A 17,539-nucleotide genomic window follows, 5' to 3' on the forward strand; every position below is an offset into this window, starting at 1 on the left:
TTGTGCAGTTAGCATTGTGAGTCAATTTATGCATGCTTCTACTTAACAACATATGGCAGCAGTATACCACATTTTGAGATATTTAAAAGGAACTCCTGCTAAGGGATTATTATTTCAAAAGAGTGATGAAAGAGGGGTTGAGGGGTTCTCCGATACAGATTGGACTAGATCAGTTATGGATAGTTGGTCAACATCTGGGTTTTGTACTAAATTATGGGGAAACCTAGTCACATGGAGAAGTAAAAAACAATCAGTGGTGGCAAGAAGTAGTGTAGGAGCAGAATTCAGGGCAATAGCCCAAGGTATATGCGAGCTTATTTGGTTGGTAAGGTTAATGGAGGACCTACAAATGCCTCCAACTCAACCAACAAGGCTATACAGTGATAGTAAATCAGCCATATGCATTGTTAATAATCCAGTACAGCATGATAGAATGAAGTATGTCAGGATTGATCGAAATTTCATCCAAAAGGAAATCGGGGAAGGAGGTATAAAGCTAATTTATATTCCTATAGCAGAGCAGGTGGCAGATGTACTAACAAAAGCCAAAGCCATGTCAAGACCTAGTTTTGAGACATTGATTAGCAAGCTAGGAATGAGAGATATCTATTCCTTAACTTGAGGGGGGCTGTTGGAGAGTCCTAGGATTTTAAGGAGTCTTTCCGTGAGAAAGAGTATGAAACAAAAGAGGAGACTAATGAAGATATGGGCCTCGGTTATGGGTTGCTGCATCAAGATAGAGAAGAAGAACTGAAGGGATAAACTTCCTAAAAATCAAGAGAAATTGTAGGAATAGGATTTTGTACATTATCTTGTAAATAACTTCAAATAATGATGTATTCAATTTGCTAAGAAGATATAACATTATCAGCTAGAATTTAGGAGAAGATAGTATAGAAATTCTATATATATTATTCCTTTTCTCGGAAATTCAAGTAAGGAGTTTGATTTCCACAAACTCAGTTGTTAGTTTTAGGTTCCATTCCAAAGGAACCGATTCTGTTCATATTCCAATTTTGGTTTGGAATTGATTTTCAGTCATGTTGGAAAAATCTTTAAATAACCAGATTACTTCAATTTTTTTACTTATCAAATAAATCCAACACAACCGAGTATGATGATTAATGAACGTTACAAACCATTTTTGCTAGTTAGGGTTGTAATTTTAGAGGGGCCCCAAACATCACTATGTACAAAGTAAAAAGGTTTTGAGGCGCAATATGGTTTTGCAACATATGTAGTACGATGACTTTTAGACAAGTAGCGGCTTTCACATTGAAATAGGGAAACATCCATATTTTGAAACAACCTAGGAAATAAATGTTTAAGATACCAAAAACTAGCTGGCTTGAAGATATCTTCCATGGCAAGCTTGTTCACAAGTTTCTCAAATTGAGTTTTATGTAATCCCTTTGTAAGAATATTGGCCACTTGGTTAACTATTGGAATGTAGGGCATACAAATTACTCTATTATCAATTTTTTCCTTGATAAAGTGTTTATCCACCTTTATATGCTTTGTCCTATCATGGAGAACTGGATTATGAGCAATAGAGATTGCAGCTTTATTATCATAGTAAACTTTAGCTGGTAGGGAAGTGGAGACCCTCAAGTTTGATAGAAGCTTCTTTATCCACATGACCTTACAAATACCATTGGCAACTGCACGAAATTCAGCTTCAACACTGTTTCTGGCCACCACATTTTGTTTCTTACTCCTCCAAGTAACAAGATTGCCTCCCACAAAGGTGAAGTACCCTGATGTAGATCTTTTGTCAGTTACACTGCCTGCCCAATCTGCATTTGTATAAGCCTCTTTATGAAGGTGTCCACGTTTTTTAAAAAGTAGACCCTTCCCAGGGATTTCTTTTTAAGTACCACAGAATTCTGTAAGTAGCTTCAAAATGTTGTGAACCAGGTGAGTGCATAAATTGACTTACAACACTTACAACAAAGGCTATGTCTGGTCGAGTATGGGATTGATAGATAAGTCTACCCACAAGCCTTTGATATTTCTCCCTTTCTACCACATTCTTGGCCTCAAACAGGTTGAAGCTTTAAGTTGGATTTAATGGGAGTTTTAGCAACTTTACACTCAAGCATTCTTGTTTCATTGAGTAAGTCCAACATACTTGCGTTGGTTGACAAAGATCCCCTCCTTAGATCTTGCAAACTCCATCCCAAGAAAATACTTTGGAGGACCCAAGTCCTTGATCTCGAACTCATGAGCTAATCTCCTCTTAAGTTCTTCATTCTCTCTCTTGTCATCATTAGTCATTATTATATCATGCACATAGACAATTAAAATTGCTTTCTTATCGTCACTAGCATGTTTGAAGAACAGTGTGTGATCTGCTTGACTCTGAATGTAGCCATAGCTTTTTACCGCCTTTCCAAATCTTTCAAACCATGTTCTTGGAGACTGTTTTAGACCATACAAGGATTTTTTTAAACGACATACCTTGTTTGTTCCAAGACTCTACTCAAATCCTGGTGGGAGATCCATAAACACTTCTTCTTCTAAATCACCATTTAGGAAGGCGTTCTTTACATCAAATTGGTGAAGTGGCCAATCGAAATTCACTGCAAGGGAGAGGAGAACTCGAATGGAGTTTATTTTAGCTCCTGGCGCAAATGTTTCTTGATAGTCGATGCTGTATGTTTGGGTGAATCTCTTAGCAACCAGCCTTGCTTTGTATCTTTCTATGCTCCCATTTGCCTTACATTTTATAGTAAATACCCACTTATAGCCTACCGTTGTTTTGCTTTCTGGTTTGTTCACAATCTCCCAAGTTCCATTCTTTCTAAGAGCAGTCATTTCCTCCTAGACTGCTAACTTCCAATTTGGGTCACCAAGGGCATCCTAAATTGTTCTTGGGACGTGCAGGTTAGAAATATTTGAAAGAAAGGCCTTATGATAATTAGACAATTTTTGGTATGACAGGTATTTGGCAATCGGGTGTTTGGTACAAGATCTCACTCCTTTCCTAGTAGCAATAGAGATATCAAGATCGGACACGTCAAATGAAGAATAATCTGAGCGAGCGAGTTTAGAGTTACCATGAGAAGAAGGAGTACTGTCAGAAGGCCCGTCATTTGAAGACGTCGATTGTTCAATTGTTAGAGGAATATTCAGAGTATTCTTCAGGGTTTGCCTTCTTGTATAAAACTGAAGCTCTGGTTTTGAAATATTTTGATCCGTTTGTAGTAATTCTCCCCTCAGTTCCAATCCCATCATGCTAGGCACCTGTGAACTACACACACCCTGTTCCACAACGTTTGGAACATTTATATTCTTGAGTTGTTTATCAGAGTGGAGGGTAGTACTAAACATGGTAGGATGAGGGTCATAGGGTTTTAAGGAATTATTCTCCTCAACATTAGAATTCTAAAAATTATCCTTTCTCAATATGCTCCCCTTGAAGATGATTTGTGGTTTAGTAAAGTTGAGTTTCGAGGAAAGACACATCCATACTGATATAAGTTTTTTTGGTGACCGGATTAAAGCATTTGTACCCTTTCTTATTTGGTGCATAGCCCAGAAAGACACATTTTTCAGTGGTGGGATCCCATTTGAAACGAAATATTTGAGGAACATAAACGAAACAAGTGCATCCAAAAACTTTTAAGGGTAACTCAGAATATATACGGCATAGAGGAAAGAGTTGTTTTAAACAGTGTAAGGGAGAAATTGTAAAACATGAGTGGGCATACAATTGATGAGATAGCAGTTAAAATTGCATCACTTCAAAGATATTTAGGGACATTCATAGAAAACATGATGGCCTTGGCAACCTCTAGGAGGTGTTGGTTTTTGCGTTCAATAATACCATTTTGTTGGGGAGTTTCTCGGCAAGTGGCTTGATGTAAAATTACTTTTTCTTTTAAAAAATCCCCCAAAGATTCATTAAAATATTCAGTGCTATTATCAGATCGAAGAATATAGATTTTTATGTTAAATTGAGCCTCAATCATATGGAAAAAATCATTGAAAGTTCTAGGCACATCTGATTTTTTTGCAAGTAAGTAAATCCAACAGACTCGAGTATGATCATCAATAAAAGTAACAAACCATTTTTTGGCAGACAAAGTAGAGACCTTAGAAGGGCCCCAAACATCACTGTGTATCAAATAGAATGGTTTTGAAGGACAATAGGGTTTTGGATGAAATTTAACACGATGATCTTTGGATAAATGATAACTCACATTGAGACATAAAAGGATCCACTCCTTTAAACAACGTAGGAAATAAATATTTTAAGTAAGGAAAACTGGGATGACCTAGCCTAAGATGCCATTGCATTATTTGATTAGAAACAGAAGTAGAACTAGTACCACTCAGCCTGTGAGCTTTTTTATTACGCAAGACATCCCCATTCAAATAGTAGAGCCCATTTATTTCTCTAGCACTGCAAATTGTCTTCCTCGAGTTCTGGGCCTGAAAAATGCAATAGGAGTGAAAAAAGATAACGCGATAGTTAGAGTCTTTGGAGAGTTTACTAACAGATAGAAGGTTGCAGGCAAGTTTAGGAACATGGAGTACTGATTGAAGATCAATACTATCAGAGAGTTTAATGAGACCTTTACCTGTAATAGGTGAAAGACTACCATCGGCTATTCTTATCTTTTCATTACCAGCACAAGGAATGATCCATGGAACAGATTGGAACGAACTAGACAAGGCAAAGGAATTTCTACTTGAATAGGCCAATGAACAATTGGGTGTATTCTTCCGCCTTTCGTTGACCCGCAATATGTCGTCCACCAACATTAGCATCAGCAATCACGAGCGTCATATTTTTAGATAGCCCACTTTCACCATTCTTCTTCTTGCCTAACATAACTAGTCTTCGGCTTTCTTCACGTCGAACTTCAGAAAAAGCTTCACTTAGAGACTGGAGTGAATTTCTATCGACGATCCTCCCATGGACTTCATCATACTCAACATTGAGTTCGGCGAGAAACTTAAATACCCGATTAGCATCGACTATTTTCTGATAATGTTTGCAATCTTCTGTGCTCTTCCACTCGTGTGTTGAAGAGATCCAAATCCTGCCATATACGCTTTAAAGAATTAAAGTATATGGTGATAGTATCACTACCTTGTTGAATCTCACCAAACTTCAAGTTGAGCTTGTAGATTTGGGATTGATTCCCCAAATCGGAATACATGGCAGTGATTTCATCCCATAGTTCCTTCGCTATAGAGAAGCACATATAAGTCAAACTTATCTCTTCCTCCATGGAGTTAACAAGTCACGTTATCACCATCGAATTCTCAGCATCCCACATGTCATACAGTGGGTCTTTATTGTCTTGGGGCTAATGTGGCGCCAGTTAAATAGCCAATTTTTCCCCGACCTTGAATGTACATACGAACAAATTGTGACCAACATAGGAAATTAGTACCATTGAGACGAATGGTCATAATTTGTACCGGATGTTAGTCGAAGGAGCTTCGGGAAACTCAAAATTGGTCTTGAGATGATTGGGATTGTTGGGTCGGAGTGACTAAAGATGCAGAGTCGGTCATGACGGCTGAACAATCTGATGGGTATCGCACTGTGTGATGGTAGCAGAACAATCAGAGCTGGACAACCAGATCTGGCAGCTGAACAATCAAATCTGGACAACCCAGTAGTGACCCACGGATTTGGACACTTGGATCTAGGTGCCCAATCTGAACAAGAACTTATCTGGGCGCTTGGATCTGGGCACTTCAGAAGATGGGGAGCGGCTTTGATGCACGAACAGGGGCAGCTCACGAATGGCGACCAGGGATGGCGGTAAACGGTGGATGGGAGCGGATCTGATGTGCGGACAAGGTCGGCTCTGATTTGAGATGTCGAGGCAACAAGAGCAGCGACAGGTCTGACAAAGAGAGGCCGACCTTCGCGAGATGCTAGGAGGCCGCGACCGTTCAATAGGTGGGAATCCCATTGGAGAACAATGACGACCGTGATGGTGGCAGCGACAGGGATGTCGGATTGCAGAGGTTGCGACCGGTGTAAGGGCGGCAGTGGCCTAAGGATGGAGCGATGACTAGTGACTGGTGTAAAGGCGGCGGTAGATCTAGGGTATAGCAAAGGAATAGGAGAAGTTAGAGTTTCATAGTGGACGGCTGTGATTTAATCCCTAATTCCCTCTCTGATACCATATAAACTAGGTTGAGAAAAATATATTTCTCTATTTCTTAAGATACATAATATGTTGATTCTCTTTTCTCTTAATAGAGGAAGAGAATAATACAAAAGGAAATAGGAATATATATAGCTTCTAAAATATACAAAGAATATTTTATATCCAAAAATACTTCTATTTCTACAGTTAGCAATTATGATCTTTTCATTTCCAGGACAAGGAGAATAAGTATCAAATAAGTGGGGTGAACTAATCATATGATTAGATGCACCTGAATCTATAATCCAAGGTGCAGAATTTGAAAAACAAGATAGAGCAATAGGATCACTACTTGTTTGAGCAATTGACACACTAGGAATACCAGATGAGGAAGTGGATTTCAACAATCTTAGAAGATGATCCATCTGCTCCTTGGTGAATGGACTGGTTTCAGCTTCATGCGTAGTAGGGTAGGTACAACCAGGTTTCTTGTTATTCTTGGGTTTCTAGTTTTCTGGTTTCCATGGATAACCCAACAAGTCTCCTGTATATGATGGGATTTATTACAATAATCACACCAAACTTTAGGTTTATCCTGGTAGCTCACTTTGTACACCTTAGTATCAGCAACCATAATCGAAGTTTTAGTGCATATATTTTCAATTTTTTTCCTGAGTGTAACTTGCCTCCGACTTTCTTCCTTTCTAACTTTAGAAAATACTTCACTAAGGGATGGATGCCAAGTATTGTACCTCTGACTTCATCAAACTCAATATTGAGTCCAGCCAGGAACTTGAAAATCTGGTGGTTTTCTACCATCTTCTTATAGTATTTGCTGTCTTTAGGAGATTCATAGTCATTGAATAGGTCTAGATCTTGCCACAGCCTTTTTAGTGAATTGAAATACTTTGCAACAATGTCTCCTCTTTGTCGCATCTCACCTAGTTTGAGGGTCAACTCGTATACTTGGGACTAATTTCCGAAATCCGAGTACATTTAGGTGACATTGTCCCAAAGTTCCCTCGCCATTGCATAGCGCATGTAATTTGCATTAATTTCTTCTTCCATTGAATTCACCAACCATGTTATGAGCATTGAATTTTCTACGTCCCACATGGAATAGGCTAGATCCTTCTCATTAGGATGGTTTGTATCATCAGTTAAATACTCGATCTTGCCACACCAACATATGTACATCCGAACTGATTGAGACTAGCGTAGAAAGTTATCACCATTCAACCTAATGGTGGTAATTTGGATAGGACTAGACTGAGTTTTAGAATTTTTGTGGGTTCCAGGCTAGAGTAGAGGTACAAGATTCAGACGAAATTTCAGACATGGTGAAAACAAGGTTGTGATTGAACAGTTATGGCTCTGATACCATGAACGGAAAAAGGGATTGAATTATTTGTTTACTTGAGTAGGCATCAGTTTATATACGAGTATTCTAGTCCTAGATTAGGAATCTACATTAATACCTAATCTATACAAAAATGAGAAATAACAAGGATAGGAAACTAATAATTTATAATTACACATATTCTTCTTCCTATTAGGTGGAGCTATATTTAGAAACACAGAATAAAGGAGACAGCTAGAGATCTGTACAGATGGAGATTTGGACAACAGTATCATTCTTAATTTCCACAATAACTAACAAAATTTGAAATGGGATGTTTAGTAGTGCAATGATGAGTACCTTTACGAAGAGCTATAAGCTAGTCAAGGTCAGGAATAGTGCAAGACTAATCAGAGGTGGAAGGGCCAACTGGCATGAGGGATGAGTTTAGTGAGGGCTTCATAGGTCTGTCAATGATAGGCTTTGGCAGTGGATCCATATGTCAAGGACACTGCTAATAAGTCTAAAGATTAGGGTGATCAAGGTGAGATGAAGATAAGGGTGGACAAGAAGACGAAAGATCTAGATAGGGAACATGAAAGGGTAGGTTAGACGCATCGACTCAGGCAATGTAGAAGAGGGAGGAAGATAAGGAGAAGACTTGAAAAAGGTAACCTGAGCATAAACAAAGTAGCAAGCCAACTAAGGGGACCAAGTGTAAGTTGATTAACAAAACAAGTACATCCAAAGATATGAGGAGAGAGCGAATATAAGTCAGCTGAGAAAAAGAATGTATGATGAACTTGGTCATTAAAGATAAAGGAGGGTATTTGGTTAATCAATATTCTCGAAAAAAGTTTTAACAACTCCTTGTTATTGCTTGTCCCTAAGAAAGGAGGGGTTGTGCACCTAAAGGATTTTAGGTTGATTAGAGTTATTGGGAGTGTATATAAAAGTTTGACTAAAATGCTATCTTGCAAGTTGAGATTGACTACTCAAAGGTGATATCGAAAATCCCAAAATGCATTTGTAGCAGGCGATAGTTCTTATTAGTAATGGGATATTGTAAAGTTTGTTGGAATTTAACTTTATATTGTAGATAGAATGAGTTCATCCTAAAATGGAGGTCTGGATCAAATGGTTTATTTCATCTATTAGGTTTTTAGTATTAATCAATGGAGTAGAAGAAGGCTTTTTGAAGATTTCATGAGGTCTTATGCAAGATGACCTTTTTCCCTTTCTTTTTCTTAGTTACAAAGGCGCTTAGCCAATTACTTCTTAGTGTAAAGGGCTTAGGTTGAAATCAATGGTTTTGAGGTTGGATTGAGAATTGGTCTTGGATTAAGGCCTTCCATTTGTTGTTTGCAAATGGCATTATAAGTTTTTGAGAAGCTAGTGAGAGGATGTTAGGATTTCTTTGAAGCAGTTTTTGTGTTTTGAGGCTATGTGGGATAATAATTAATCTAAGAGTGAGATTATACTGTAGGATGGGCGTGGTAGCATTCATAGACTAGTGTCACGAGACTCATGACCCCAAGGCTATGATAGTAAATATAATAGTAATAGTAGTGTAATGCAATTACAACGTTGTACCTTAGGTTTCTATTCATAATTGTACCTTTCAGTTGTTATTGTAATTGAAACATAGTAGAGCCTATAAATAGGCTAATGTCGGTTAGAGAATGGGAGTGGTTGAATGATAATTAGATTTATAGACTTCTTTCTCATCAATTCTCTCTTGATTTTCTCCCTGATTTCCCCCCGAAGCTTTCTCTCTTTCTCAGTTCTTTCTAAGTTCTTCCTTTGTTCTTTTGATTTCTCTCTCCCTTTCTGTTCTCTTTCCATCAGTTTCTTCCAACTTCCTCTTAAAACCCTAGGTTAAACCTAGGTTCCTAACAACTTGTTGATTTGTTAGGTTGCAAGGTTGGGCTTTGTTGACTAAATATCCATTGCTTCTCCTGGAATTGGCTTATAGACACAAGGTTGTTAAAGGTAGGTGTTACTAAGAGCTGTGAGGATGTAACAATCATAGAATGGAGGGAGGACCACTATTACTAAGAGTACCCTATCTAGTTTTCCCACCTATGTGTTATCATTATTCGCCTTTCCTACTTCTGTGGCTATTAGGTTGGAGAAGTTAGTGAAAGATTTTGTTTTGGAAGGGTATCCATTATGAGTTCATGTATCACCTAGTTGAGTAGGATAAAGTATGTATTCCTCTAGTTTGTGGGGGATGGGTTTGGAATTAGAAAGTTGACGAAGTTTAAGGATTCTATTTTAGGTGCGTGCCTTTAGAGGTTTGTAAGTGAGGATAGATTTTGGAGAAGGCTTATTCTTACTTAGTATGCATTTCGGTAGAATGGGTGGTCCAGGGATCAAGTACAATTTGTGTATATGGATTATGAAATTGAAGGTACGATTTATCTTTTTAGAGTTTGACAGAGTGACAGTGCTGTTATTGGGTTCCCACAATTCAAGTCTAACTTTCAAGTTTAGGAAATCAATTACTAGACAACTTGTCTTGACATGCTCCAGATTGCTGGAGGATGGGGTAGGGGTGCAGAAATCGGTATGGGATCTGCCAAAAGGATTTTCTTTCTTCTCTTTTTTTTTTTTCCTTCTAAATTTGATCATTGTTTGTGGCTATGGGTTATAAAGGTAGACTGGATTTCCACGGAAGATCTTATGGGGGTTGAGAATTTCTCCCAAAGTGGCTTTTTTTTGTCTGCACAACCTTGCTTGGTTCCATTCTAAACTTTTGATTATCCGGAAAAGCTTCAAGTTGTGAATGATACCTATGAACTTGGGGTGGGCAGGGGGAGCTTAGTAGATGATTTACTTCTAATCTGATCTGCAACTCATGAGATTTAGCATATTGTTTTTCATTTTTGGTGCATAGTGGGTAATGTATGTGCCTTTGGAGTTTTTGAGTTCTTGGGGGAGGGTGCCTGTCTTTATTTTCATGTTCAGATTGGTGGATTATTCTTTTGTGTGTTGTGGTGCATTTTGCATGAGAGAAATAATAGTGCTTTAGGGTATAGACACAAACTTTTGTCTTAAGTGGAACCATTCTGGCTTCCTAATTTTTGTGGATGAGAGAGGTTCTCCTCTTCTCGCAGTCTTTATAACTAGTCTCTTTGTTTTCTTGTACAGGGTTTGCCCCCTTCAGGCATTATCCTTTAATGCATACTGTTAAGGAAAGATTTTGTTTGCATAAAGAAAAGTAATTTCTCGTAGCATGATAACTCAATGTCTGTTTAGTTGTACAACAATCAAGTTTAATATCACTATTTTTTGAAAATGTGTGACGTTTCTTGGGTTTATTTCTTAAATCCTTGAGTTTCTGAGACTAATTGTAACTTAACATATAGGAAACTGTAATTGACATAATACTTGACATGGTAATCTATTTTCTAAATCAATTAGATTTGGAGCAGATGTGCAACTTTATATATATCTATATACATATATATATATATATTTTATTGATTCAGAAACAGTTGGCATACAATGAATTCCCATGAATTTCATTTTGAAGGGTAAATTGCAATTTTAGCAATTGATCCTAACATACACCTCAGCTGCTGGTAGCTTATGGAGATGATGCCCCAGGTCTGTGTTTCACATTTTTCAAAAACTCAAATCTTTAACCTTCAACTTCTAAAGCTTGCTGATTAAAAGTTTTTCCCGGAAGCAGACACTAGTCCTGGGTTTCACATACCAGCAAATGTGATGCATTTATCAGACAAACTAACAATTGCCCAGTGGGGAAAATGTTAATGAGCCATTCCTTTTCTGATATAATCCTTAGTGGTTGGCTTTTTCTTTCTTTCACTTTTTCTCTCTTTTTGGCATTCCTGATACTTGTATTGAACAAATTTTCCATGTGCTTTATCAGGGAGCGTGGGTTCTGAAACCAAAAACCTCAAGACCAAAGTCCGTTGTACATTTTGTTGGTGGTATCTTTGTTGGGGCTGCACCTCAGCTTACCTACAGACTATTTCTTGAGCGCCTTTCAGAAAAGTGAGTGGCTTGGGAGTGATAATTCCTCAACATGTACTTGGTTATTTGTGACTTTCTCAAATATGCATCACATGTTTTTTATGGTGGCTTGTGCGCTTTGGTAATATCTTTCTCCTTGTTTGAACTTTATTTTTTCAGTGTAAAATAAACTGTACACCCCAAAGGTTGGTCATTTTTTAGTTTTGATTATCATTTTTTTCTTTTTCTTTGCCTATTCTTTTGATTCTTTTTTCTTTACTTATTTTTCCATTGATTCTTGGTTTTTTTCTTTGCTCATTCTTCTTATTGTGCAAAAACAAAAAAATCGAGGATTCTTTTTTGCATCTTGTGAAATCAAACAGGTATGCCATGTGTCTTCTGTGTAACTTAAATCCCCAAATTTAAGTTTGACAGGGTACACTTGGGGTTTTACAAAAGTCACGCACAATTCCCTTATTTCCTATATTTTTTAAAAGGAACCCATGCAAAATGAGTGTAAAAATCCAAGGTTTTCTCAAAGCTTTGTCATTTTATGCTTCCTTTTTCATCCAGACTGACAAATCATTTTCAAAATCCAAACATTTTTCTCCTTCATCTTTGTAAATCCTCAAAAAATCCCCTTTCCGTTCTCTCTCTCTCTCTATATATATATATACCCATATATATGTTTATGCATGCCCCACAACAAAAGATAGAAATATATGAAAATCTAGAATTCATGTAGCCGACCCCACATAGTGGGATAAAGGCTGGATATGTTATTGTTGTTGTTATATGCCCCACAACACTCCCCAAACAAAGAATCAAAACAGACTTGCTCCATCACCCAAAAAAAAAGTTGAGCAGATGTGGTTTTGGATTTTGCTTTTTTGAGTTGATATGAAATCTTTGAAATATGAGAGGATTTTTTGGTTATCTCCCTCCTTTGCCACAATATCAGTGATCTCCCACCTCCGGCACCAAATCCGTTCTATTGGTTGCAGGGGCATGGAGAAAGAGAGGATTCTCTTGTTTGCGTGTGTGCACACACACACTTGTTTTAATACTGCTAGTGGATCCCCATTTTATTGTGTATCTCCAATTAGAAAGGCAAGCCAACTGATTTTTTTTTATGATGTAGGGGTATTTTAGTCATTGCAACGCCGTATGCTAGTGGATTTGATCACTTCTTCATTGCAGATGAAGCTCAGTTTAAATTTGATAGATGTCTTCGCTTTCTACATGAAATAGTGAGTCTCACTCTAATCTTTAGAAATATGTTTCTTGCACCATGCCCCCCTCTTTATTTTTTCAATTTCCAAATTACATAGGTAGAAGATCTTCCCACATTTGGCATTGGGCATTCTTTAGGATCTGTCATCCACCTCTTGATAGGTACCTAAAGATTCTTATTATTTCAACCCTTTGTGTGTAACAGATTTTGTCTGCAGTAATTTTCTTAGATCATTGATTATTTGACCAACTGTTAATCAGGATCGAGGTATGCTGTTCAAAGAAATGGAAATGTACTGATGGCATTCAACAATAAGGTACTTCACCACTTGATTTCTGATCTTTCCTGGTCTAAACTGATAATTGATATCAAGAGGAAATTTTGGCTGCACAACTTGATTGCATAGGTGAATAATTAAATTTGTGGAATGCCTTTAAGCAATGCATTTCTTAAATTAATGCAGCAATCTGTTAAATACAAATAACAACATATCCAGCCTTTATCCCACTATGTGGGGTCAGCTACATGAATTTTAGACTTCCATGTATTTCTGTCTTTTGTTATATCTTCATTTAAATTCATACACTCTATATCAAACTTTAATGTCTCTTCCAAAGTCTTCTTGGGTCTGCCTCTACCTCTTTTTTTGACTAATTGTTCCATTTTATCAACTCTGCTCACATGAGCTTCTCTTGCTCTTCTTCTCACATGACCAAACCATCTTAGTCTAGTCTTTCTCATCTTCTCCTCGATTGGCACTACTTCTACCTTATTACGAATAACTTCATTTCTAATTTTATCTTTTCTTGTATGGCCGCACATCTATCTTAACATCCTCATCTCCGCTATGCTCGTCTTTTGTTCATGTTGGTATTTGACTGCCCAACATTCTGAGCCATACAACAAGACTGGTCTTATAGCTGTCCTATAGAATTTTCCTTTTAGTTTTAATGGGATTTTACCATCACATAACACCCCCGATGCATTTCTCTATTTTAGCCAACCTGCCTTAATTCTATATGTAACATTCTCGTTAATTTCTCCATCTTTTTGAATCATTGATCCCAAATATCGAAAATGGTCTTTTTTTTGTAAGATTTGGTCTTCCAATTTTATTATAACATCCTCCACTCTTGCATTCTTACTAAATTTACATTCCATATATTCTGTTTTCTTTCTACTTAATTTAAATCTCTAGATTCTAAATTGTTTCTCCACAACTCAAGCTTAGTGTTCACTCCTTCTTTTGTTTCATCCACCAATACTATATCGTCTGCAAATAGCATACACCATGGCACCTCTGTCTAAATATCTTTAGTGAGTTCATCCATTACTAGGGCAAATAAGTATGGACTTAGTGCAGAACCTTGATCTAGTTCTATTGTAATTTTAAACGGTTCAGTGTCCCCTCCGCATGTTCTGACCCTTGTCTCTGCATCGTGATACATGTCCTTAAGAGCTTGTATATAGGTTATTCGGACTCCTTTCTTCTCTAAAACCCTCCATAATACTTCTCTAGGGACCCTATTATAGGTCTTTTCTAGATCTATAAACACCATATATAGGTCTTTCTAATGATCTCGGTACCTTTCCATTAGGCGCCTCAGTAGATATATAGCTTCCATTGTTGACCTACCAGGCATGAAACCAAACTGATTTTCCGATACCTCTGTTTCTTTTCTGAGCCTTTACTCTATTACTCTATCCCAGAATTTCATGGTATGGCTCATTAACTTAATTCTTCTGTAATTTTCACAGTTTTGAACATCTCATTTGTTCTTGTATATAGGAACCAAAGTATTCTTCCTCCACTCATCTGGCATCTTTTTTGATTTAAGGATCGCGTTAAATAATTTTGTTAGCCAGGAGATGCCCTCTTCTCCTATCATGCTTCTATTAGTATATTATCCGATCCCACCGCCTTATGATTTTTCATCTTTTTTAATACTTGTCTTATTTCATTTGAACTTATGCGTCGATAAAATGTATATCTCACGTCCCCTTCGGAGTTACTAAGATGTCCCAACCTAACTCTTGTGTCGCCACCATCAGTGAACAATTTTGTGAAATACTCCTTCCATCTCTCCTTAATCGCTCCCTCATTCACTAATACATTTTGATTTTCATCTTTTATGCATTTCACTTGATTTAAATCCCTTGTTTTTCTTTCTCTTGCTTTAGCTAATTTATATATATCCCTTTCTCCATCTTTTGTATCCAGTCGTTTATATAGATTATCATATGCTTTTGACCTTGCTTCACTAATAACTCTTTTTGCTTCTTTATAATTTTTTGGATTTTCTTCATTGTTGCACTGATATACAACCTTATAGCAAGTTTTCTTATTTTTAATTTTCAATTGTACCTCTTCATTCCACCACCAAGACTCCTTAAGGTTAGGGGCTCTACCATTTGTCTTTCCAAGGACTACCTTTGCCGTGTTTCTTAGGGCATTAGCCATTTCTCTCCACATTTGGTTTGTCTATCCTTCTCCATTCCATTCCCTTCTACCTTTTAATTTTTCTTTGAAGATTAGTTGTTTCTCCTCTTTTAAATCCGACCACCTGATTCTTGGATTTTGTTTTATGTGATTTTTTCTCGTCCAATTTCTTACTTGGACGTCAAGTACTAGGAATCTATGTTGAGTAGTCAAACACTCTCCCGGTATCACCTTACAATCCCTATAACATAACCGATCCTCTTGTCTCATGAGGAAGTAATCTATTTGGGTGCTTGATATGCCATTTTTATATGTGATTAAGTGTTTGTCCCGTTTTTTGAACCTAGTATTGGTTATGATGAGCTCATATGCCATAGCAAAATCTAGAATAGACTTACCTTCATTATTAATTTTCCCGAATCCATACCCTCCATGTACCTCTCTATAGCCGTTTTCGTCTCTACCCACGTATCCATTTAAGTCACCTCCTTAATCATTCTCTCCTTTTGGTATCATTTGTATGAGTCCCTTTAGATCCTCCCAGAATTTTGCTTTTATCTCCTCACCTAACCTCGCTTGTGGTGCATATGTATTAAAGACATTCATAGTCATTCTTCCTAGACTAACCTTCACCATAATAATCCTATCCCTTATTCTCTTTACATCCACCACTTCATCTACTAAGTTTTTATCCATAATAATCCCCACTCCATTTTTCACTCGATCATTTCCTGTGTATCATATTTTATATCCAGTTTCTGATAAAGTTTTTGCTTTTTTCCCTACCCATCTCGTCTCTTGAAGGCACATAATATTAATCTTTCTCCTAATCATCACATTTACCACTTCCATAGCTTTGCCTGTTAATGTTTCTATGTTCCATGATCCAATCCTTAATCTATGATTTTTTTTTTTGGCCTTGACTTTGAATTTGATTTTGTTTTTGTTTTTTATTTTAGTTTTGGTTTTGATTTTGGACTAGCTTCTTTACCCACATCCGTTTAAGCAAATGCAGGGACCCTTGCTCATTTGTCACTACATCTGGGTACCGATGCAACGACCCTAGCTCACTTGACACTACACGCGGGCAGTGTAGCGCGTCATTATGAAGGGTTACACCTACGCTCAAACGATTTTTCATAATTTGTCTAGAGTTCATGTTTTGGATCTGACTAAGTTTTACGTTGGCTGTCGGCTACCTAACACAACCCTCCTCCTTTATTTGGGCTTGGGACCGGCAGTTGCAACAGTTTGTTAAATGAACGAATGAAATAACCTGTATTAATCCAAATGGAAAAAGAATATAGTTTAGCCATGATTTTTTTTTTTATTGTTCATGAAGCAGTAAAGCCAGGACTCTAAGAAAGCAACTTTGCGTCCTATTTGGTGACTTTGTTGAATCTGTGTTTAAAAGGCTTGTCCAGTTGATTTTATGAATTAGAATTTTTTTTAAGGTTTTGTTTTGTTTTTTTTTTTCAAACGCTTTCACCAAAGTTGGCCAAGTTTTACTGATTTTCAAAATTTTGACCATTTTGGATTGAATCAATAATAATTTTAAATAACTATTTGCCTCGTATTTCCAAAGGGTGTTTCTAGTGCATGAGGTTCACTGTTGCCTGCTTTATGAGGGTTGCGCAAGAATTTTTTTGCATGGACACTTGATATGCTTTTTAAACAGACTTCTTCTACAACTCAAACCCACGACTTCCAGCCACGAAGAAGCAACTTTGTTGTTGCTCCCATGGCTTCCCCTTTATTTTCCTCATTTTCCTAATCTAATATTATCAGTTTTTGTTGATGGACTCTGACATGTTGCCTCAAATTTGACCAATACAAGTTTGTCCAACCATGTACATAGCAGACATGATCTGACACAAACACATATATATGAACTGCAAAATACAGCTGAAGTTACCAAAGATTTTCTTCATTACCCATTCTTCAAAATACAATTCTTTCTTATATTAAAGAAGTTTAGTTCTTTGTAGTTTGTGATGTTTTGAGAGAAACATGTTGTGTCTATTATTCACAATGAGGTACATATATATATACCAATAAGGTACAACTTGGTTAAGCACAAGGTATAACTCTATCTACAACACTACATAGAATATATGTATAATACTAATTCTAACACTCCCCCTTAAGTGGGCGCATATATATCATATGTGCCAAGTTTGGTACAAATGTAGGCAAGTCACGGGCCCCATAACGCCTTGGTAAGAAGATCAGCCAGTTGATCATTAGAGCTAGCAAATAACGTACTAATCTCTCTAGAAATCAATTTTTGTCTCACAAAGTGACAGCCTATCTTTATGTGTTTGATCCATTCATGAAAAACTGGATTAGAGGCAATATGGAGAGTCGCCTAATTATCACAAATAAGTTGCATAGATCTTGAATCTCTAAGTTTCAACTTCATAAGA

General features: G+C 37.1%; 1 protein-coding gene across 1 annotated transcript in view; it reads left to right on the forward strand.

Moving 5' to 3' along the window:
• LOC127798321 (uncharacterized) overlaps positions 1 to 17,539 on the forward strand; it is a 93,846-nt gene that overhangs the window by 18,583 nt on the left and 57,724 nt on the right. Inside the window, exons 3-6 of the mRNA XM_052331815.1 lie at positions 11,357 to 11,481; positions 12,581 to 12,689; positions 12,771 to 12,834; positions 12,934 to 12,989. Of these exons, the coding sequence (XP_052187775.1) occupies positions 11,357 to 11,481; positions 12,581 to 12,689; positions 12,771 to 12,834; positions 12,934 to 12,989 (354 nt within the window). The remainder of the gene's footprint in view (positions 1 to 11,356; positions 11,482 to 12,580; positions 12,690 to 12,770; positions 12,835 to 12,933; positions 12,990 to 17,539) is intronic.

Source organism: Diospyros lotus, chromosome 3, assembly GCF_014633365.1.
Source record: "Diospyros lotus cultivar Yz01 chromosome 3, ASM1463336v1, whole genome shotgun sequence".
Lineage (NCBI taxonomy): Eukaryota > Viridiplantae > Streptophyta > Magnoliopsida > Ericales > Ebenaceae > Diospyros > Diospyros lotus.